Source organism: Myotis myotis, unplaced genomic scaffold (assembly GCF_014108235.1).
Source record: "Myotis myotis isolate mMyoMyo1 unplaced genomic scaffold, mMyoMyo1.p scaffold_m19_p_3, whole genome shotgun sequence".
Lineage (NCBI taxonomy): Eukaryota > Metazoa > Chordata > Mammalia > Chiroptera > Vespertilionidae > Myotis > Myotis myotis.
The window spans coordinates 95,565,855-95,590,648 of record NW_023416335.1 but is presented as its reverse complement, the minus strand read 5'-3'; the positions used below and the strand labels follow the sequence as shown (position 1 = coordinate 95,590,648).

At 35.3% G+C, this 24,794-nt stretch overlaps 1 protein-coding gene across 14 annotated transcripts in view; it reads right to left on the bottom strand.

Annotated features, from left to right (window-relative positions):
- The window catches only part of PDS5B (PDS5 cohesin associated factor B), a 257,616-nt gene that overhangs the window by 14,405 nt on the left and 218,417 nt on the right, over positions 1-24,794 (bottom strand). For 10 of the 14 annotated variants that reach the window (XM_036296869.1, XM_036296868.1, XM_036296863.1 and 7 more), the window contains 7 exons: positions 20,213-20,417; positions 16,774-16,888; positions 14,571-14,703; positions 14,112-14,231; positions 12,469-12,531; positions 11,762-11,907; positions 7,606-7,711 (listed from right to left, as the gene is read on the bottom strand). In XM_036296869.1, the coding sequence (XP_036152762.1) occupies positions 7,606-7,711; positions 11,762-11,907; positions 12,469-12,531; positions 14,112-14,231; positions 14,571-14,703; positions 16,774-16,888; positions 20,213-20,417 (888 nt within the window). Of the gene's footprint in view, positions 1-7,605; positions 7,712-11,761; positions 11,908-12,468; positions 12,532-14,111; positions 14,232-14,570; positions 14,704-16,773; positions 16,889-20,212; positions 20,418-24,794 lie in introns of those variants that run through there. The other 4 variants (XM_036296866.1, XM_036296867.1, XM_036296870.1 and 1 more) reach the window with 3 other exon arrangements.

Genomic DNA, 24,794 nt, shown 5'->3' with positions numbered 1-24,794 from the left:
TTTGAATGAAACAAAAAAATCTATTACATACTTTTGTCATAAAAATATACCTAAATAAAGAATAGAGTTCTGAAATATATCAGAACCACAACTTTACTTGCTTTTATTATTAGTTTTATAATTTAAAAAATTATCTGGGATTAGAGGGTAATCATTTATTTTTACTTAAGCTACAAAGCCTCAAATGGAAACCTCTCAAGACCACTATTTTATTAAATTATAAATTTTAACAAAAGGCATATAAAAAGAACATTCTAATTCAATGCTTGAATAATAGATGGCTATATTAAAGTATAATGGATCAGTTTTGATATTCGAGTAATTCTAATTTTACCACAGAGTATATAGTAAGACATAAAATACCTACGTTATATATCATGCTTTACATATCATAAAAGGACTTTTTTTGTTTTATAAACAAAAGTGGCAAAATATAAAAGTTAAACATTTATTAGATTTTGAACACATTTCTGAATCAAAAATACTGCTTTATCCCAGGTAACAAAAATAATTTTACAAGTCAGTGACTTTCAAATCTATATATATAAAAGCCTAAGTGACCAAACGACTGGTCGCTATGATGTGCACTGACCACCAGGGAGCAGACTCTCAATGCGGAAGCTGACCCCTGGTGGGTCAGTGCACTCCCACAGCCAACCTCCCATGGCCAGCAAACCTCCGATGGTCCCTCTCCTGCGCCGGCCAGCCCCAATCAGCCCCGATCATCGGCCAGGCCAAGGGACCCCACCTGTGCATGAATTCATGCACTGGGCCTCTAGTTTAAAATAAAATCCTAGTTTAAATTTGGAGAATTTATGCATTCACCAGCAGATAGAGACAAAAAATTCTCCAATTCAATGAAGAATAGTATGTATGAACATGTATAATGCTCTCCATATACACAAATACAACATAAAACACACAAATATATTAAGTTTATAGTAATAAGTTAACTTCCAAAGTTTGTACCAAGTTACATTCTTGAAAATCACTGAAAACAAAAATGATCTACCTGTAATTTCAAAATGTTTAATTAGTTGGTGCATTTCCTATTTGTGAACTGCCTAATTATGTCATTGGTATTATACCCTTTTCCATTTGTTTCCTGGAGCCCTAGTGTTTTAATCTATATTCTTTTCCACTTCTGCATATTTTAAATTTTTTTTTTTTAATTTTAGAATTCCTTTTTTTTTTAATTAAATCTTTACTATTCAGATTATTACATTTGTTCCTCTTTTTTCCCCCCATAACTCCCCTCCTCCCAGTTCCGGCCCCACCCTCCGCCCTCACTCCCCACCCACTGTCCTCATCCATAGGTGCACGATTTTTGTCCAGTCTCTTGCCGCATCTCCCACACCCCTTTCTCCCCCAAGAATAGTCAGTCCATTCCCTTTCTATGTCCCTGATTCTATTATGATCACCAGATTATTTATTCACTTGATTCTTAGATTCACTTGTTGATAGATGCATGTTTGTTGTTCATAATTTATATCTTTACCTTTTTCTTCTTCTTCCTCTTCTTAAAGGATACCCTTCAGCATTTCATATAATACTGGTTTGGTGGTGATGAACTCCTTTAGCTTTTCCTTATCTGTGAAGCTCTTTATCTGACCTTCAGTTCTGAATGATAGCTTTGCTGGATAAAGTAATCTTGGTTGTAGGTTCTTGGTATTCATCACTTTGAATATTTCTTGCCACTCCCTTCTGGCCTGCAAAGTTTCTGTTGAGAAATCAGCTGACAGTCGTATGGGTACTCCCTTGTAGGTAACTGAGTTTCTTTCTCTTGCTGCTTTTAAGATTCTCTCTTTGTCTTTTACTCTTGGCATTTTAATTATGATGTGTCTTGGTGTGGTCCTCTTTGGATTCCTTTTGTTTGGGGTTCTCTGCGCTTCCTGGACCTGTAAGTCTATTTCTTTCACCAGGTGGGGGAAGTTTTCTGTCATTATTTCTTCAAATAGGTTTTCAATATCTTGCTCTCTCTCATCTTCTGGCACCCCTATAATTCTGATATTGGTACGCTTGAAGCTGTCCCAGAGGCTCCTTACACTATCTTCGTATTTTCGGATTCTTTTTTCATTATGCTTTTCCGGTTGGGTGTTTTTTGCTTCTTCGCATTTCAAATCTTTGCCTTGATTCTTGTGCTCCTCTGGTCTGCTGTTGGGAATCTGTATAGTATTCGTTATTTCAGTCCGTGTATGCTTAATTTCTAGTTGGTTCTTTATCATAACATTGAGGGTCTCATTAGATTTCTTGAGGATCTCACTACATTTATCGGCGGCTTCTAGACAGTTCTTAAGAGACCTTAAAAGTGTGGTTCTGAACTCAATATCCTCCATTGACAGTTTTGTCCTGTATCTTTGTCTCCGCATTTTTTATGCTTTCTTGGTTGCACCCCCTAGTGGTCTTTGTGGGCAGTCTTGTTGTAGTTAAGCCTTGATTGTTGTCAGCAATACTGGGGGTGATTTGACCTCCAGGCTAACTGGCTATGAGAATCCGCTGTGTTTGCAGTGGGAGAGCTTCTGTGCTGGATCTCTAGGGCAGTGCTAATCTAGCGTTTGCGTGAGGCTATCCGGCAAATGGTTCTGCGCAGGGCTTGGGCGGGGCGGGTCCCTGGGGATCTACAGGGCAGGCAGAGCGAGCAGTTATGGCTGCTCTCAGTTCCGTCCCTAGGGGCTCTGCCTCACAGAGTCCCAGCAACCGCTGCAAACCTCGGAGAGAAAGCTGCCTTCGAGTTCCGACCGAAGCCAGACAGTCCCGCTTCTCCCGTTTGAGTCTGGGTCCCTAGAGACTCGCCCGGATCTGGAGCTCAGAGTCTGAAACTCCCTCCTGATTGAAAACAACAACCGCGCCCTCCACCTCCAGCCCACTCCGCGTGCACTCCGCACCTTAGTATTTCACTTCAGCACTGCGCCTCCTCTGAGTCTGGGTATGATATTCTCTTTCCTCCTAGTTGTAGAATTTCCACTCAGCCAGCCTTCCTGTGGTTCTGGATGATGTTCGTTCCGTCTTTTAGTTGTTTTTTGAAGTGGTTATTGGAGGCAGCAATCTCCGGCGTTAACCTATGCCGCCATCTTGGTTTCCCAGAATCCATATTTTAAAATTTTGTTAACTATTTGTTATGGACTGAATTGTGTCTCTACAAACTTCATTGGTTGAAGCCACAACCTCTAATGTGATGTATTTGGAGATAGAGCCTTTAAGAGGTTCTTCAGTTGAGATGAGGTCATGCGGGTTGAGGCTCATATGATGGGATTAGTGATCTTATGAGATAACAACAGTGCTCTCTGTCAGTATATGTCTTCATCATGTAAAGACACAACAAGAAGGTGGCCATCTGCTAACCCGAAAGAAAGCTCTCACCAGGAACTGAATTGGTCAGAACTTTGATCTTAACTTTCAGAAATGTGAGAAAATTAATTTCTATTGTTTTATGTTACCCAGTTTATAGTATTTTGTTATGGCAGCCCAGTCAGACAAGGTAACATTATTTGTTACCTTGTTTTAGAATAGGATATGAGACGAGGTTGTAAACTGCTTTTTCCTACTCCCACCCCCAAAGAGACATTCAATTCTTTCAAAATTACTGATTTGTAATGCTTCCTTTATTCTTTATTATGTATTAAAAAGTAATGTTTGGGGTATGAAAACAGCAGCACAATATTTTATTAATCATAACTATGTGTCTCGTTTGGTTGATCTTATGATTTACTCCTCTTTTTTTAATCCATTTATTCTTTCACATGGAGGACTTAAAATCACACTGGAATTGTAGTTATATATTAATTTAAATACATATTTTTATTGATTTCAGAGAGGAAGGAAGCGGGAGAGATAGATAGAAACATCTATGATGAGAATCACTGATCGGCTGCCTACTGCAAGCCCCCTACTGGGGATCAAGCCCCCAGCCCAGGCATGTGGCCTGACCAGGAATCAAATTGTTCATAGGTTGATGCTCAACCATTGAGCCACACAGGCTGGGCCAATTATATATTAATTTAGAAAAACTTGTCATCTGTTTTTTTTATTTTAAGGAATAGTTTACTGATTTTTAGAGAAAGCGAAAGAGAGATGAAGAAACATTGATGCGAGAATGTAACATTGTCAACTTCTTCCTGCACACCCCCCACCAGGGATTGGGCCAGCAACCTGGGCATGCATGTGCCTTGGCCAGGAATTGAACCGGCAACCCTTTGGTACTCAGGATAATGCCCAACCAACAGAGCCACATTGGCTGGGGAAAAACCGTCATTTTTTAAATTCATTTTTTCTATGAAGGAACATAGCATATTTCTTCTCTTTGTTCAAGTCTTCTATGTTTCTCAGTTTTTGATATTTTCTCCACAAAGGTTCTCACTATTTCTTTTTAAGATCACATTTAGATCTATCTGTCATCTCTCTATCTAATTTGGTTGTTGTAGTGGTAATTGGGGTGGAGTCAATCCACTTTCCCCCCAGTGTATACCTAAAGAAAGTAAAATCAACAGAGTGAAGTTAGTTATGTACATACATATATACAGATACCTGGCCACCATGCTAAACTCTTAGTTTTTCAATTACTTCTCTAGTTTTTCTAAGATTACAAAAATAAAAATAAATTTCTCTTCTTATTCATTGTCATACCTTTACTTTTATTTGATGTCTTCTTGAAATGAACATTCTAGTACAATTTTAAATAATAGTGGTGACAGCAGGTTGCTTGTTTTGTTCCTGACTTTTCATAAGAATGCTTCAAGTATTTTGCCATTAAGAATAATAACTTTGACTAAATCATTCACTACTAATTTAAATAGACAAAATTTTTAGCATGTTAGGGATTTATCCTTTTGGAATTAGTTTATTAAAAGTTCATCTGTGAAAATTTATGTCTTCTTTGGCATGATCTATGATTCTCTTTTTAACATTTTTCTTATTTTGTTTATTAATATGCTATAACATATTAAGAGATTTTTTAAGCATTATATTATTCTTGCATTCCAAGGAAAAAACGACCTACAAATGATTGGTTTTTATTTGTTAGTATATATTTAGTTTTTATTTTAATTTTAAAAAATTTTTTCCATCACCATTTAACCCCTCTATGCCTTCTTCCCCCTCCACCCCCACAATCACCACACTATTGTCTTATGTCCCATGAGTTCTTTCTTTTTTCCTTTTATATAATTAAAAATTAACTGTTGTTACTCAGAGATGGGAAGATAAAAGAAATATACATTAAAACTAAATTTAAAGTGTCATCTCCAATTTTAAATGCTATAATTAACTTGGATGTCCAAAGATCTGAAAGGATGGCTTAATTCCTTTATGCTCTGAAAAAGGTTGGTGGTAAAAATGAAACCAATGCCTGCTTTCTTGAGAATACCATAAAATTAATCTAGTTTGCTAATGCCCTACATTCTCTAATTTCTTTTTCATTTTGCACTACATTGTTTTAAGAGCAAACAGAGTATAAAACTAAGGCTACGAGCAGGAAAATGTTACTTGCAAAACTATAATTTTGAATATAAATATATATGGAGAATTCCTTTGAAATTTAATATCAATATGAAGCTAGGTATAGCAAGGGAGACAGTACTCTTTCACTATGATTTATTGATATTAAAATTAAAGTTATGTCTCATAATTCTCATCTCTCTGAGGATATTTCAGTTGAAACTAGATTAATAAGTTTCTAGAACTTTTGAAAATGAATGCAATGTTGCACAAAGGATAGCCAAAGGTCTTCATTATAATTATACAAATAGATTCCAAAAGGACAGAAATTCAAAACTGTTCAATGAAAAATAGAGACTGTATTTTTGCATTGCTTCCTAAGGTAAAATTAGATGTGGGATTTACAGAATAACAAAAATATTAAGAATTAATCAAAACCATGCTTCCCAAATTTGAGGGGATAAGAAAGATCAGCATGTGGATGGGGGTGGCCTAGCTGATGTTTCCAATAAATGGAAGAAATTATAAGCTCTCCTCCACTAAGGCATTTCCAAGCACATGGTGACCAACTCTCATAAATGACAATGAAGGAATTTTTGCACTAAATGAGAAGTAGGATTAGAAGACAAAACACCTTTTCCAATTCAAGGATTTTCTTCTATAAATCCAGGTAACAGCATTCCTTTCTGGCTAAACAATCAATTTTAATTCTAATTGGCCGAAATTTTTAAATAGCCCATAAAAATCAGAATTTACAGATAGATAATAATGATTTAGTAAGAATTTTAGAATTACAACTTTTTAAGCGGAAAGAGAAAGAATCTGGCAAAATAAATTACTGGAGAAACTTTAAAAGAACTGAAAATAAAAGTTCTCGGCTATGTAATGTTGGACCAGTAAAAGACAAGCAGGGCAATACTACAGGGGTGGGCAAAAGTAGGTTTACAGTTGTGAGTACACAAAACAAGAGTTTATTCCTGTATTATTATTTATTTATGAATTATTGTCTTCTTCTGTAAACCTACTTTTGCCCATCCCTGTATTTCAGAGAAAGCAAAAGTAATTATTTTACTAATAACCTTCCACCTGTATTAATTGAGTAGATTGAAACACATTAACTTTTATTTTATGGTAATCATTAATAAAAATATTAATCTTTATAACAACAATTCATTTGGGCTAACTGACTTATTCTGATAAACCTTACCAGCTAAGTATCCACATGCTACAGATAAAGCTATCAGTTATCTTAAAAAGTTTAGAGCTAATCTGGAAAATAAAAATGTGCCCCTTATTAAGGCCATCAGGTTGTGTTGAAATATATAACTACCTTCTGTAGCTGCACCAAAACTACTAACTTTGTCTTCAAATGACATTTATAAGTTGTATCTATCATAACAGCTATCATTGCTATTAAGATTTTAAAACTAAACAAGGACTATATGAGAACTGTAACAATTCTGACCTTTACTAGAAGTTTATTTAGTAATTAAAGACTCAAGAAATCAACTAAAATGAGGGAGCCTTTAAATACCATCATTTTATTTCCCTTCTCTAAGGCTAATTCTAAATTTATTATGTTTTTTAAAAAAGCAAGCAAACAAACAAAAAAACCAGCAGTCTGAGTATAGAACTGGACTAGCATGTTAGAGTCCAAAGACCTGAAGAAAGAAGATTACTTAGTAGAATAACAAAAGACACAAGAAATTCAATATACTTAAATTACATGGTAGAGGATAATCATAAACTCAAATTTGTAATTAAGATCTTTAAAAGGAAATCATGTCACCCTGGCCGGTGTTGCTCAATGGTAGAGCCTCAGCTTGTGCATCAAAGGGTCTCCGATTCCATCCTGAAATATACCTGAGATTGTAGGTTCAATCCCCATCCTGGTCAGGGTGAGTGTGGGAGGCAATAAATCGAAATGTCTCTCTCACATAGGTGACTCTCTCTTAAATGTCTCTCTCTCTCCTCTCCCCCACTCCTTTTCTACCTCCTCTTTCACTCTAAATGTCAATGGGAAAAATATCCTCGGGTAAGGATTAACAAACCAAACAAAAGAAAATCATGTCAAATTTGAGAGTAATGTTAAGTAGTTTCAGTGTAAAAATTATTATTTACAGTAAAATGATAATAATAATAATAATGATAAAATCAAACCAAATAGCTCACCCTTACAAGATCAGAGTCGTCTCTCTTGTCACTTTTTTTCCCCGACAAAGGTGAAGACATTGTGTAGTCCTCATTTTCACTGTGGTCCATTTCAGAACTATCAAGCCTTTTAATATAATTTATAATTGTTATTACAATCAAATAACCTTAAAAGCTTTTTCTGTTCTCTAATGCAGCTTTATAAAATAAAGGTTCATTCCATTCAAAAAGTATTGGTTTTATTCTATCATACTCAGCACTAAATCAATAAGCAAAGAAGCACATTTAATTAAAAAGGAAAATAAAAATATCATAAATTTCTCTCTTTCCTAATTCTTTTTAAAACCTAAATTCTATCTTGGAGTGGGAACATAAACTAAATTAAGACTTTTCTTATTAGCAAGTTGGATTGGCCTACATTACAATCTACCCTGTCCCCTGCCTCTCCTTTTTCCCTAATTCTTTTTCTTCTTACATTATCACCCTCTAAAACACTAAAAATTACTAGGTTTATTATCTACCTGACTACCTTTTCCTGCTAGAATGTAAATGTGGATCTTTTGTCAATTTTACTTACCAATGCATACTAATGCATGTGGACTAGTGCTTGGCACAGAGTAGGCACCCAATAAATACTTGTTAAATAAATTAACAGCACATTTTTTCATGCATTGGTATGTCTTCTATCTGGTTTTAAAACCCACTGAAACATTACTGAATCCTGGATTTCAATATCTCGCTAAGGAGCTACCCTGAGTTCTAGACTCACATATCCAGCTGCCCACTCACTTGAATTTATAATAGGCATCTGAACCTTACCACAGCCAAGATAGTTATTTGGACACCTCCTCTTTTCCCCACCTCTCCAAAACACACACACACACACACACACACACACGCACGCACACGCACACACACGCACAGCCTGTTCCTCCTCAAGGACTCTACAGCTCAGTAAAGGGCACCATTATCTGCATAGTTATTCAGGCAAAAAGCCAGGATACATCTTTAAATCCTCCTTTTCCCTAGCTGTTCACAACTAATCCATCAAGCAAGACCACTTTGATCTTGCATCAAAATAAATCCCAAATTTCACTATTTACCATCTTCTTCCCTCTTTATCCCTTCCCTAGAAGACTATTAGCTGACTCCAAACTGGTTTTTTTTAAATCTCAATCCTTGCTTCTCTATTCTCCAAACAATCAGAGCAGTCTTTTAAAGAGCAAATCAGATCACTAGACTCCATAACAATATCTTCCAGTTGTACTTAAAAATCAAAACCAAATTTCTTACATTCACAAAGTCTAAATATAATCTGGCTACCTCTCAACTTCATCTCTAACCATTATTATCATTCCTACTCTCCAACCAAACCATCTCAAACACACTTAGCTCATTCTCTTAGAAAAAGTTCTAGTGAAGAGATGGGATTGGATGAAAAAAAAATGACAAGATAAGATTAGTAAGAGGAAAGAAAATTTAACCAAAGTATATTGAAAAAGTATAGCATAAAACCAGGAGTCATTTGTTTTGAGTAACAATGGGAGATGAGGACAGACTAACATATAAACTATCTCTGTGGTCGGCAAACCGCGGCTCGCGAGCCACATGCGGCTCTTTGGCCCCTTGAGTGTGGCTCTTCCACAAAATACCACGTGCGGGCGCGCACATACAGTGCGACTGAAACTTCGTGGCCCATGCGCAGAAGTCGGTATTTTGTGGAAGAGGTGGTATTTTGTGGAAGAGCCACACTCAAGGGGCCAAAGAGCTGCATGTGGCTCCCGAGCTGCGGTTTGCCGAGCTGCAGTTTGCCGACCACTGAACTATCTTAAAAGCAAACAAGGGAGCCAATTAAGATTTCTAAGCAATGGAATAACCTTAAACCAGCAGCATTTAAAAAAAGAGCATCTAGCAGTGATATGATCTACATAGCTAGAGGAGTAAGGAAGGGAAATAGCCAAGTATAACAATTAAAGAGAATGATAACAGAAAAGAGAAGAATAAAACACTGTAGGGAAAAATAACTGGTAAAACTTAGCAGGGGGGAGAGTCAAGGGCAGTTTTGATGCTCTCAGTCTAGATGAGTAGGCAGAGTTTGATCATCTATGATTATAACCAGAAATTCAAGGAAAAAACCCCAATAATTTAGAAATTAGTTGCTGAAAATGTTTTGGTCATTTTAAGTATGAGGATATTCACTAGTAAATGTTCAAATGATATGTGTGAAGAGTCACTTAGGTATAAGCCACTAATATACATTGATATAGAAATCTTGAACAAATAAGAGCTATAGATATTAATTCTGTTCTACTTCTATTGTACTATACAGTGGAACCTCGGTTCTCGAACTTAATTTGTTCTGTAAGGCTGTTCAAGAAGTGATTTGTTCAAAAACAGAATTTTTTCCCCATTAAAAATAATGTAAGTTGAATTACTCTGTTCCAGACCACCAAATGATTCCCTGTTTTAACCTTTCCTATATTCAGCACATGTCTAACATACTGTTTAATCTGTAAACACACACTTCTTTTCTTAATTTATAGAACCACCCCATACTAGCTTTAAAAAATCACTTTTAGCACTCATTCCAGGGGTGTCTTTCAGGTCAGTATGCAGCATTTTTGCTTGTCTCAGAATGCTGTCTCTTGCTAACTACTTTTCCTTTATCCAAATCAACTTCAGTTCTACTTCTACAATTGCCTGTGATCACTGCTTCTTTCACGCCCTTAGCAACATTAGAACTCCTTATGGCCTCTATGTTTTTAAAATTGTGCTAATTGTTGATTTCACCAGCAACAGAAGCATTCTCTCCTTTGTTGCCCGAGAGACACTTTTCCTCCCACTGAGGTATCAGCATGAAAGGGTTGTCAGGTTGAAAACCAAAGTTTGGTTGGACAAGCAAGACATTCTTTTCTGTGAACAACTCGGTCAAGAACCAAATTGTTTGAGATGGGAGATGTTCCAGAACCGAGGTTTGACTGTATAACATTTAAACATTCATTGTAAGGGAATTGGTAAGATACTTCAGAATGTCTCCTCCTTCCTCTACTAATTGGTTATGAACAATGCAAAAGACAGCATAAAGTCTTCCACAATAACTTAGCAAAATCAATAAACAGTGGCAGTTTAGCCCCGTATAAGGCTCTGCTGCCAACTAAGGATGTACTAAGCACTATGCTAGAACTAGAGAAAGTGTAAAATGTGTTTCCTTTTTGCTTTCTTCAAACAAAAAGTTTATACATGCACATACTAAAAATAAATTTAAATCATACCAAAGAATATAAGATGATCTTCCCGCCTACACTAGATTACATAACACTATTAAGATGTGATGTATTCTTTTAAAAAACTTTCTATGCATATATAAGCAAATGTAAATGCAATTCCTTTTTAAAATTCAAAAATAGCCCTAACCGGTTTGGCTCAGTGGATAAAGCGTTGGCCTACGGACTCAAGGGTCCCAGGTTCGATTCCGGTCAAGGGCATGTACCTTGGTTGCGGGCACATCCCCAGTAGAGGGTGTGCAGGAGGCAGCTGATCGATGTTTCTCTCTCATTGATGTTTCTAACTCTCTATCTCTTTCCCTTCCTCTCTGAAAAAAAATCAATAAAATATATTAAAAAAATAAAACTCAAAAATACGTAACACTGTTCTTATTCTTTGTCTTTTCACTCAATAATGCAGGGGTCCTCAAACTACGGCCTGCGGGCCACATGCAAATACAAATATTGTATTTGTTCCCGTTTTGTTTTTTTTACTTCAAAATAAGATATGTGCAGTGTGCATAGGAATTGGTTCATAGTTTTTTTTTAAACTATAGTCCGGCCCTCCTGAGGGACAGTGAACTTGCCCCCTGTTTAAAAAGTTTGAGGACCCCTGCAATAATGTATTGTCGAAACTCTTGATATTATCTCCTACTTCATCATTTTTAATGACTGTGTATTCAAATGAATGGACGAATTGTTATTTAACAGTTTTACAATTGCTAGACAATTGGATTACCCCAAAAGCTAGACTATGAAAGGCTAAGATGGAGAGCTTGACTACCAATGTTAAATGGTATGCGTTGATTTCCTTTTCACTCACTGACATTAAATGTTTTCGGTTACATTATTTTAGATCTCATAGCTTTGTTGGAATCCTTAAAAAAAAAAGTAGGTATTTCTTATGTACTTACCTCCCTTTTATTCTTCCAGGAGAGCTTGGGTTTGAGCTGCTGCTTGAATTGCTCACAGTTTCCATTCGTGAAGATTTTGTCTGAGATTGTTTGCCTGCTGATGCAAGCGGCTTATTAACAGCTCCTAGAACATTGGTTGCTTTAGGCTGAAATGAAAAATGCATTATCTCTATTAGATTAAAGCCAAAAGAAATTTAAAGGACCATAAATAACATCTCTGTCAAAGTATTTATATACAAATCATGAAAAAACTGTGCCTATTATGTAAGAATAAATTGGATATCATTTGAACAAATAAAAACTGTAGGTAGCAGAACAGTCAAGTTTCTTAGTTATTTCAAAGCTTACATAGAAGTGAGAACAAATCAAATGTATAACAATGAGAACAAATTATTAGACTCTTGCTGTGGAAGGACAGAAGATGCTTTTTCACTTTAAGATTCTTATCTTGATATTATAGGATAGATATTTAAAGATCAAAGTCTCCAAGGGCTTTATTATAAAGCTGAAAAGTAAGTTCATGTATCTTAGCTTACATCTATATAGTTAATGTAGCTATTTCTTACTAGCAAATGGAAGATACCTAATAATTAAAATTTCTTACTTAAAATATACCAATGTTTAAAGATACAAAATAACATAATTATACCACTAATGAAACTAAAATAAACTACCACATAAGAATTGAAACAATTCTCAAAACATACTTTTCCAGGAGTGAAAAACGATTTCATTTCTGGAGGCAGATAATTTTTGGTGTTACTGAAGTTCTACAAGCAAGGGAAAAAGATGTAGTTAGTGAATACTAAAACACTGTACCTGTGAGGGTCAAAAGCTAAGAAAAGCCAACAGCAGCTTCTGTTTTGAAATACATAAAAAGTTCATACTTATTAAAACTAATCAGTTAAAACACAAAATTTCAGTTATTGTTTTTAAATAATATACTTGAATTAATCTTGTACCACACAGACTCCTCATATCTTAATCACACCAAAGTGAATGCTTCAAAGCAGACAATAATCACTTTCAGCTTTTGGGTGAAACTACAAGGCCATTCTAAATTTCTATACACTATATTAAGACTTTAATTGGTATTTTGATTGAAAAAAAAGAGACATTGCTGGTTTCTATACTCTCAGTTACTCAAAAGTCAAAGAGAGATTCTTGATAACACCTTTTATATCTCATACAATACTTGAGTTTTATGACAGTGGGAACATTCTTGTAGCATTCCAAGGATCTTGGGTCTATTCCAGTGTCTTTCTCCACTTGTTTCCTCATACTAAAGTAAATCCTAGATTTTGCGGACCTCGATTTAACAAACTTCGGATTTAACTGACAAAATTTCCAGTCCGTATGTCCTTTGTGAAAATTAACACCCTGTTAATTTTAAAATGCTTTTTAATCAAGACTTGCTTATAATTAAATTAACAGGTTATTTTTGTTATTAATTAACTGCTATTTTCAATAAATCTTAGAGTTGGAAAAAATACCGTAATAATTTTGCTGACATAAATAAATATTATTTATCTACAACAACAGTCTACAGATTTAAATCCAAGAGTCATTGGTGGCAAACAATACTCGGGAATGATTAGCACGTGTTCACACCACATGGCACACGATAACTGGTTCTGTTGTTGAGTGGCGTGACTTTCTGCAGCAGTTTTAACACAGGCCAGCCAACATTCTGATGTGAGTTAAACCACACCGAGCCGTTTACTCACTGTGGCTGGTGAATTCACGCATTTACTAGACCTATACAGTATAAATTTAAAATTAGAGTAATACATATAGAAAACTTTTCTATGAAATTAAACTTTTCATATGTAATTTTAATTACACAAATCTGTCTACATAAGTAAAAACAGGTAAACTAACTTGTCAATTTTTAACATGCATTCAGAAAACCTACTTTATTATATAACTGAATTTTGGGTTTAATGGACACCCCTTGTCGAAATTAATCTGTTAAATCGAGGTTTTACTATAGTTGCAGATCTCAATCAAGAGCTCTAACTTCAGACTGTATCTCTATCACCATTCTCCTCCCCATTTGGATCAATGGCCATTAACTCATAGATCTACATGCTTTGATCACATTTTTGTTGTGCTCTCAGAGTGGCATAAAATTTTGAACACAAACTCTGGATCCTACTAACTAATCTCTGAACCTTATTTGTGCCCTCTGGTTTGGTACATATTCTGGTCTTAAACCACATTATTAAGATCTTTCCATAACATTAGTAGTGGGTCAGCTCTTGATTCTGCTCCTTCTTGATCTCCCCACAACCAAGTACTGAGAATACCTTTTACTTCAACTTACACAAACAAATTCTAAAATGACTACCTTGTCAGGTTGAGTGAAAAACCGAGCTGGTAGTACTGGGTCTTTAGGAGATTCCAAACTGTATGTGGTGCTCTTCGACATGATGATATTCATGGCAACATCACACACAGTATACAGTTTCTGCAATGGTATTAAAAAAATTAGGTACTTAGATTGGCATCCTAAAGTCTAAATTGGAAGTAATTCTAGAATATGTACTTAATATGCACTTTTTAATGCAACAGTGTAAGTTTAAAATACACTATTGTTTTCATTAGTTTACTAGTAATAATATTACTATTAATTTTATATTAGTGACTATATTAGTACATCTAATTATTACTAATTGAAATACTACTGATTATTTACTACTAATAGAAAAGACTGACATGGTGTACAAAATACTACAGGAGTTCCATACTCTATACTCAAATGCTTAAATAGATAAGGAATCGTAATTATTTACAAAGAATTACATACTTCATTCATTTTTGCATCATCTGGTCCTTGGGCATCTTTTGTTTGTTTAATATTTTCTACCATCTTTCTGATAAATGCATGACTGTTATTTTCATTTTTAGCCATTAATATTTCTAAAACAAACCAAAGACATCTAGAAAAATAAAAAAATAGAAAAGAATAATTTGTTGTTAAATACAGATATAATAATTTTAAATATTAATATAATGAATGCCAGGAGTAGAAAAAATTAAAAAGAAACAGCTCTAAGCCAATAGAGAAAAAATATGTCACACATACATATCACAACAAATCAGTAATTAAAATGTGAGTTCATAAGAAACCCTCTCAAAGTCTCACTAATTTTCACAGGGTGTCAGGTTAAAAAGGAATAAATGGTGAAAAGAATGAAGTGATCTTAGCTATTGTAAGAAAGGAAGACTACCTAAGGGAATAACTGGGCCATGAATTAAATGATGCCTCAAATATTCAATATTGACTGTAGTTCCAATTGGAAGTCTTCAAGAAAATATAACTACCTTATTTAATAATTGAGAATCTTCAGTAAATTGGAGAGAAAAAAGTCATGCCTGACAACTGCACATACTATCCTTGCTTAAACATGGAGAAATTAAAATAAGGTTTCAATTTTAAAGTTAGCTCAGTTTTAAAGTTAATTACAAAAAAAATTCTATTTAAGAAAAAAAACACAAAGGGCTCTGTCTCTGTATATTACACTGTCAGAATGTGACAGTTATAGCACAGAGGAGATAAGTAATGGGAGAACAAGAGAGAAATGTGAAGCAAGATATCATTCTAGAAGAAAAAAAATAATCTTTAAGATCTCGGGTACAGAATAAGCTTTTCTGAAGTGGCTTTCTCAAAGACTAGAGATGACGCATGGCTGTATTTGGGCAATTTAGAGATATAGCTAAAAATGTATAGTAAATTCCAAAGAGTATTTTATCTATTTCAAAAACTAATTTGCTATGAGAAAGAGGAAATGCTAGAAGTTTTCATTAGTTATAATTACTCTAACAGGATTAATTTTGGGAGAACTACATATTTTTTTAAAAAAAATATATTTTACTGATTTTTTACAGAGAGGAAGGGAGAGAGAGAGAGAGTTAGAAACATCGATGAGAGAGAAACATCGATCAGCCGCCTCCTGCACACCCCCCACTGGGGATGTGCCCGCAACCCAGGTACATGCCCTTGACCGGAATCGAACCCAGGACCCTTCAGTCCGCAGGCCGACGCTCTCTCTATTCACTGAGCCAAACCGGTTTCGGTGAGAACTACATATTTTTAAAAAACAGAAACTTTGGTAAGAGGGTAATAGCTTTTTCCCTTCCCAAGTTATGAGTCATTTGACATTATACTAGTCTTATAAGGACTTCTCTAAACTCCATTATATTTCTCTATTCTGCACACAGGCATAAATACTCTTTTGGCCTCTCAATAGTAATCTTTGAAAAAATTACAACTGTCATTAACTTTATTTAGAAATGTCACCAATGAAGTAGTGAGAGTGTTGGCTGGTTATCAACTTAGTCCATTATTAAATTAGACCATTCTTTCTTTCTTATAAAGAAAAATAGTGTCTGGAAAAAAAAGTGCTTACTATGTGAATAAAGGAGAGTATTACTGTATTACTTCACCCCACATGAAAATCTATAGTTTCAGAAGAAAGTAGAAAAAGATAAGAACTGTAATGGAAACTTTTAATGGATTGCTTCAATACAAAAGAAATGCTAGACTGGTAAAGAAACAGAGTAGTATACAGTAATTTATGCTAAATTAAATATTGGAAAATTATATAAGAAATAAAATATAGAGATGGTATGGGGGGGAGAGGGGGGGAAGAGGCCCTGCCAGTGTGGCTCAGTGTCGTGTCACCCTATGAACTAGGAGGTTACAGTTTGATTCCCAGTCAGGGCACATGCCTGGGTTACGGGCTTGATTCCCAGCAGGGGAGTGTACAAGAGAGAGCCAATCAATGATTCTCATCATTGATGTTTCTATCTCTCTCTCCCCCTTCTTTAATCTCTGAAATCAATAAAAATGTTTTTTAAAAAAATAAAAGAACAAATAAAGGAAAGAGACCTTAAATTCCTAAAGAATAAAATAAATCAAATAAACTAATTATAATTAAGGTTCTATTATCAGCAGGAAAGGGAAAAAACTTTCTGAAAATATGAAAATAGGATGAAAAAAGTCTTACTCTTTAACATCTTTAAGTTGTTCAATATCCTGTACTTTGACATAATCTGGGTCATGTGCCAAAAGGTGAATTGTATATGGAACAACATATTCTGGTAGAAGAGATAATAATTTTTCTGAAAAACAAACACACACACAACACACACACACAAACAAAACAAAACATCCAGGTTAGAAAACCAAATCTTATAACCTTCCTCTTTATCTCTCTGATTCAGTATTTCCTACATCCCAACAGTACCACATTATGGCTAAAAGAAAAACATATTGAAATAGTCAGAGCTAAGATATATTATAAATTAAACAGTTTATTCATTCATTCATCATATACAATAGTGAAATGCCTATTAAATGCACTATATGTTGTGGTTACAAAGACAATTATTTCACTTTTCAAATGCATATGGGAAAAAGTGACTCAAACAAACTCTAAGACTAAGAAACATAAGATCTCTTTTTCTTATTATGAGCAACACTATGTTCAACAGTGCCTTCCTTATAAGCTTATGAGCAAAATTAAAAACTAATAAATATTTCAGAATTAGTGTGACACAAAAGCAGAAAGTAAAGGTTTTTGATACTATCTGAATCAAAGTAAAAGTATTTGATCCTATCTGTAACAGAAGAACTGATACAAAAAACATACAAACATAAATAAGAGTTTCTAGGACATTTTAAATATCAAAGAAACATTTCTTTTAGTTTAAAATATCTTTATACAGGGTGGGACAAAAGTAGGTTTACATTTGTGATTATATGAAACAGTTTTGTGGTTTTCTTAAATCCTCACATGAGGACATGTTTTTATTGATTTTTTTGTTCCTAGAGGGAGGGGCAGGGGAGAAAGAGAGAAGAGGAGGAGGGGAGGTAGAAAAGGAGACAAAGAGAGAGTGACTTTGATGTGAGAGATAAAAATCGATCAGTTGCCCCCGATATGTGCCCCACTGCAGACCGGAGATTGAATCCTGAACCTTTTGGTATACAGGACGATGCTTCAATCAACTGATTCACCTGGCCAAATCCAGAGTTTATTCTTGTATTATTATGTTTTTAATTATTATTATTTTCCATGTGAACAACTGTAAACCTAATTTTGCCCCACCCTGTATTTTAACTTTGATCAGCATATTCCATTAGACGTTAGAATTGTAATCCTAATAGTTTAATAAGGTTATTATTCAAAAAGACCGAGATTCATATTTTGTACAATCTTTTTATATATGCTACTTTCAAAATAAAAGTTTAAATTATATGTTCAACCTAGAGTATAGTAATGTACGTGTCAATAAGGCACCAAGTTCTATTTCTATTCTTGAACTCAAAGAGAATAATTTGTGTGTAGGATCTTTCATTTTAAGGAAGGTATAGGAGGAAAAAATATCAAGGTTCAAAATTCAGTGAAATTCAAATTAAATTTTTACCCAATATTTATTGAGTGCCTACAATTTTTCAGGCTTATTTTAAATATAAATATGAAGAAGACTAGACAAAGCTCTCACACTAAGGCATAGAGACAGAAGCTATCCTTTGATGTGGTAGGTGCCCTATGACAATACCTAACAACTACTGACTACTACTTCTTTTTTTTTTTTTTTTTTTTTTAAATCTTCACACAAGGATATTTTTCCCATTGGTTTTTAGGTAGAGTGGAAGAGAGAGGGAAAGACAGAGAGAAACATCGATTGGTTGCCTCCTGCACGAGCCCTAACCAGGCTTCGGGTCTGAGGAGGAGCCTGCAACCAAGGTACGTGCTCTTTTATTTTTTAATTTATTAAGTTATTACATATGTGTCCTTATCCCCACATTACCCCCATCCTAAGGTATGTGCTCTTGACTGGAATCAAACCCGGGCCCTTTGATCCCTAGGCCGACACTCTACCCACTGAGCCAAACGGGCTAGGGCCTGACTACTTTAGAGCATGCAGTATGCCAAGTGCTTTATATACGTTAACTTTTTTTGTTGTTTTTGTTAATCCTCACCTGAGGATATTTTTTTCATTGATTTTTAAAGAGTGGGAGGGAGGGAGCGAGGGAGGGAGGGGGGAGAGGGAGAGAAAGAGAGAAACATTGATGTGAGAGAGAGACATGGATTTGTTGCCTCCGCACAGGAATCACACCTGCAACCAGGCACATGCCCTTGACCAGAAATCAAACTGCTGACCCTTCAGTGCAAGGATCAGCACTCTAACCACTGAGATTCCCCAGCCAGGGCTATATACATTAATTTTTTAATACTCATAACAACCATAAAAAATGAGTATAATTAAACCAATTTTACAAATAAAGAAATTAAGGCTCAGATTGTTAAAATAACATGCCCAAACACAAACAGTAAATGGCAGAGGTGGGATTTGACTCCAGAGCACACATTTTTTTCCAAGATGAGGAAGAAAAAAAAAAAGAATTCCAATGATGGTGTAACTCCCAAACTACATTTTAAAGGACTCAAAAGATGCAAACCATGCTCCTTGATTTTGTCTGTCTGGAAGGGGAGGCAACTTCCAGGTAGTGTTGAAAACAGAGAAAAAGATGGCTGTACAAATTTCAAACAATCCAGAGTACAAGAAGCATAGGACTTATAGTAAGGAATGGCTAGGGAAAAGGCTAAAACTCAGGTTGAGTATAAAACTCTAAAGGGCCATGTTAATGAGTTTAAATTTGATCCTATGAGCAATAAAAAAGTCAATACAGATTTCAAACATGATAGTGATATGATCCAATGTGTTCTAGAAAAATAATTTTGATAGCAGTGTGGCACAACTGGAGGTGGATTAGTGGCAGGGGAATTTATAAGAGGGAGGCAGACATGTACACACTAATCCAAGAGAAATATAGCAGGATAAAACAGTTGAGGAGAAATGTTCAAGATATCCAGAGAAAGAATTAAGGACTTGGTGAATGAAGAGAGGGGGAAAAAGATATGAAGAATGTCTCCGATTTTTAACTTGGATAACTGAATAGATTTTAATTAAATAAAAGTCAGAGAGACACAAAAGCTAATAATGTGGATGGGGTAAAGTGAGCAGTTGGTTGAGCACTGTCCCTGAAAGGTTGCTGGTTTGAATCCAGAATGCCGGTCCTGCACATGCCGGCTGTGATGAGAACAATCAACAAAGACCAGAGACTGGTAGATTTTTAAATTAAAAGATCATACTCTGACATATACATTTTACTGTTCTATTAAAAGCACCTCCATCCAATGTCACTGCTTATGTCCCTTGGCCATTTCGTCAGTTGCATAGATATGAGTGGATATTTAGATACACGTGCATGTCTATTTTAAAAATAAACTTTAAAGTTGAAGCTATTATTGAAAAACAGTAATACTTATTTAATGTGGGCTAATTAGAATATAATAAATAACAGATACATCACTTTGTGCTCTATAAAGAAAATTGGCAGGCTGGAAAAATATACTTTCCATTTTCATATGGGCTTACCACTAACAGCTGCATGCTGCTTCAGATACTCGCGTCTCACATTTATATTTTTTACCAGACACTGCCTGGCGTGAGCTCTTCTCTCTTTTACAGGATCTTTTGCACAAAGAGCACAGATTGCCATATACTCAAGTGGAAGTCGTAATCGGGAAAGGCCTTTGTGAAGTTTCTGAGCAAATACTTGTCTTACTTGATAGCATTCATCCTGTGAAGATATCATTATTCTACATATTATCACATGGCAGCAAAGAGTAACAAATTCAGATATAAAATGTGCTATATCAAGTAACCAGACCAGTGAACAGCAGCAAGTTTATCCACAACCACTGCTTCAGCTCACAAGACTGGAATGTTGTGACAAGTTAATTTCAAGGTTGAAGTATTTACCCGGACTCTAATCACTACCAGTTTAGAGGTGTCAGAAAATATTGAATGTATTCTTAAAACAGATAAAACTCATGAATATCAATCCATCCCATGTTAAATAAGGTAGGAAGAAAATAAAGTTTAAATACTCTCTCATATGTAGCTTTTTCATTTACTGAGCAAGGTGAAATTTTAATCTATACATTTTATTTCTATCATTTCAAAACTATTTCAACTAAAATGTACAACTCTGAAGGCAAGAGTTACTAATCACTTTCAGAAACACCTAATTACTTTTTGTTCTATAAATGAACCAATCTGTTCATTATCACTGCACCTGATTTCCAAATACTTCTCCATCTCCTAAATCACCCACCTCTACTCTCCAAGCTAACTCCTCCTTACCTAAAGAATAGCTCCTTTATCCTCCAGAAATCACTGTGTGATTTTTATCCTGCATCCACCTGTGCTCTCTCAAGCACTCTGTGTACATCTCCAGCATAGAAGTCAGAATATAGTATTAAAATGACTGGTTTATATGTCAGTCTTTACTTACTCAGTTCCTCATTCCTTGAAGACATCTTTGTGCTTCTAAACCTAGCACAGCATCCAGTACATAGCTTATCAGAATTTTTTCTAATCTAGGGAAAAGCTCAACATGACTTGTTTGCTCTTATTTTTAAAATTTTTAATATAGAAAGTGTTACAAATGTCGCCTTTTATGACACTGACCTCTTCTAGCCCGCCCCCACCCACTACCCAAGGCCTTCACCACCCTATTGTCTGTGTCCATGGGTTATGCATATAAGCGTACATGTTCTTGGGTTGATTTCTTCCTATCCATCCAACCTCCCCTGACTTCCCTCTGAGGTTTGAGAGTCTGTTCCCAAGTTTCTATGTCTCTGGACCTATTTTGTTCATTGGTTTATTTTGTTCATTAGATTCCATATATGAGTGAGATCATGTAATACTTATCTTTCTCTGACTGATTTATTTCACTTAGCATAATACTCTCTAAGGTTCATCCATGCTGTTGCAAATGGTGGGACTTCTTTCTTTTTTACAGCTGCATAATATTCCATTGTGTAAATCAGGGGTCCTCAAACTTTTTAAACAGGGGGCCAGTTCACTGTCCCTCAGACTGTTGGAGGGCCAGACTATAGTTTAAAAAAAAAACTATGAACAAATTCCTATGCACACTGCACATATCTTATTTTGAAGTAAAAAACAAAACGGGAACAAATACAATATTTGTATTTGCATGTAGCCCGCGGGCCGTAGTTTGAGGACCCCTGGTGTAAATGGTCCAAGGCTTTTTATCCACTCATCTGCTGATGATGGGCTGTTTCCAAATCTTAGCTATTGTACATTGCCCTGCTATGAACATAGGGGTGCATATATTATTTCTTGTAGGGCGCGGCTATAGGGTTAAGGCTCAGACTGACCTGTTGGCAAAGCCACAAACAAGTCCCAGCTTAGAGGGCACAGTCCTCTTAGCATAATTAGGCTTGACCTTATGATGCTCCCTAGATTCTTCCTAGTAGCTAATGGGCTATGGGAGGTGCAGTAAGTGCTGCCAAAACAAGTGAAACTCACAAGAACATTGTAACTATGGTGACCACTACCTTGTTTACCTCTGGGTATAAAATAAAGGCTTAGCTTGCCTCTGGATCTTTCTCTGTGGCCTCAGCCAGGCACAGGAAGATCCACCTAGACCAGCGATGGTGAACCATTTGAGCTCGGCGTGTTAGCATTTTGAAAAACCCTAACTTAACTATGGTGCCGTGTCACATATAGAAATTTTTTGATATTTGCAACCATAGTAAAACAAAGACTTATATTTTTGAAATTTATTTTATATATTTAAATGCTATTTAACAAAGAAAAATCAACCAAAAAAATGAGTTCGTGTGTCACCTCTGACATAAGTTCGCCATCAGTGACCTAGACCCAGCTTATTCTCTTTGTCATTTCTCCATCCTTTCTCCGTCCTCACTCAGGCTTGCGAACTCTTGGCTGAGCTGGCTCGGCCCAATTTTTGATTGGTGTTTCTGATTTCTTGGGATATATTCCTAGAAGTAGGATCACTGGGTCAAATGGGAGTTCCTTTTTTAATTTTTTGAGGAAACTCCATACTGTTTTCCACAGTGGCTGCATCAGTCTGCATTTCCACCAGCAGTATACTAGGGTTCCCTTTTCTCCACATCCTCGCCAAAACTTGTCGTTTGTTGATTTGTTGATGATAGCCATTCTGACAGGTGTGAGATGATACCTCATTGTTGTTTTGATTTTCATCTCCTGGATGATTAGTGACTTTGAGTATTTTTTCATATCTCTTGGCCTTCTGTATGTTCACTTTGGATAAGTGTTTATGTAGGTCCTTTAGCCATTTTTAAATTGGATTGTCTTCCTTTCATTAAGTTGTATGAGTTTCTTATATATGTTGGAAATTAACCCATCATTGGATGTATCATTGGCAAATATGTTCTCCCATGGAGTGGGCTCTTTTCATTTTGTTGATGGTTTCTTTTGCTTTGCAGAAGTTTTTTTTTATTTTGATATAGTCCATTTGTTTATTTTCTCCTTAGTTTCCTTTGCCCTAGATGTATTGGTAAACATATTGCTACATGAGTTGTCTTGAGATTCTGCTGCCTATGGTTTCTTCTAAGATTTTTATGGTTTCATGACTTAAGTCTTTTATCCATTTTGAGTTTATTCTTGTGTATGGTGTAAGTTGGTGGTCCAGTTTCATTTTTTTGTATGTACCTGTCCAATTTTCTCAACACTACTTATTTAAGAGTCTGTCTTTACTCCATTGTATGTTCTTGCCTCCTTGTCAAATATTAATTGAGCATAATGGCTTGGGTTGATTTCTCGGTTCTTTGTTCTGTTCCATTGCTCTATATACCTGCTCTTGTGCCAGTACCAGGTTGCTTTGATTATAGTGGCTTTGTAGTGTAACCTGAAATCTTGTATTGTGATTCCTCCAACTTCTTTCTCAAGATTGCTGCATCTATTTGGGACTTTTTTTGGTTCCATATAAGTTTTTAGAGTGTTTGTTCTAGATCTGTGAAATATGCTGTTGGTATTTTAATAGGGATTGCATTGAATCTATAGATTGCTTTGGGTAGTATGGAAATTCCAAAACCAGATAAAGACAATATAAAGAAAGAGAATTATAGGCCAATATCCCTGATGAATATAGATGCTAAAATCCTCAACAAAATATTAGCAATACATTAAGGATATCATACACCATGACCAAGTGGGATTTATTCTAGGTATGCAAGGCTGGCACAATATCCGCAAATCAATAAATGTGATATACCACATTAAACAGATTGCAACACAAAAAATCACATGATCATATCAATTGATGCAGAAAAAGCATTCAACAAAATCCAGCATCGTTTTTTGATGAAAACTCTCAGCAGAGTGGGAATAGAGGGATCATACCTCAACATAATAAAACCTATAAACCTACAGCCAACATAATTCCCAATGGGCAAACAATAAAACCATGTACCCTAAGAACAGGAACAAGACAAGGATGCCCATTTTCAACACTCTTATTCAACATAGTACTGGAAGTCCTAGCCATAGTGATCAGACAAGAAGTAATAAAAGGCATCCAAACTGGAAAGGAGGAAGTAAAACTCTCATATTTGCAGATGGTATGATATTGTACATAGGGAACCCTAAAAACTTCATAAAAATAGATTTAATAAAGGAATTCAGCAATGTAGCAGGATACAAAATTAACACCCAGAAATCTATGGCATTTTAATACACTAATAATGAACTCTCAGAAAAATAAACTATAAAAAAAATCCCATTTACCACTGCAACAACAACAAAAATTAAGATACTCAGGAATAAACTTAACCAAGGAGGTAAAAGACCTGTACTCAGAAAACACAGGACATTGAAAAAAGATAGAGGAAGATATAAATAAGTGGAAGAATATACCGTGTTCATAAATTAGTAGAATCAACATAATTAAAATGTTTATACTATTCAAAGCAATCTATAGATTCGACATAACTTTTGTCACATGTGAGATAGAGAGCTTCATAATTATACCTCATCTCCACCAATTAACATAAAGTGTGAAGTGTTCATATTTTTGCATCTTTATATTATTTCTTCTATCTTCAAATATTCATTTGGTTCTTCTTTAAAATCTACGTCATAACATCTTGCGTTTATGTTTAAA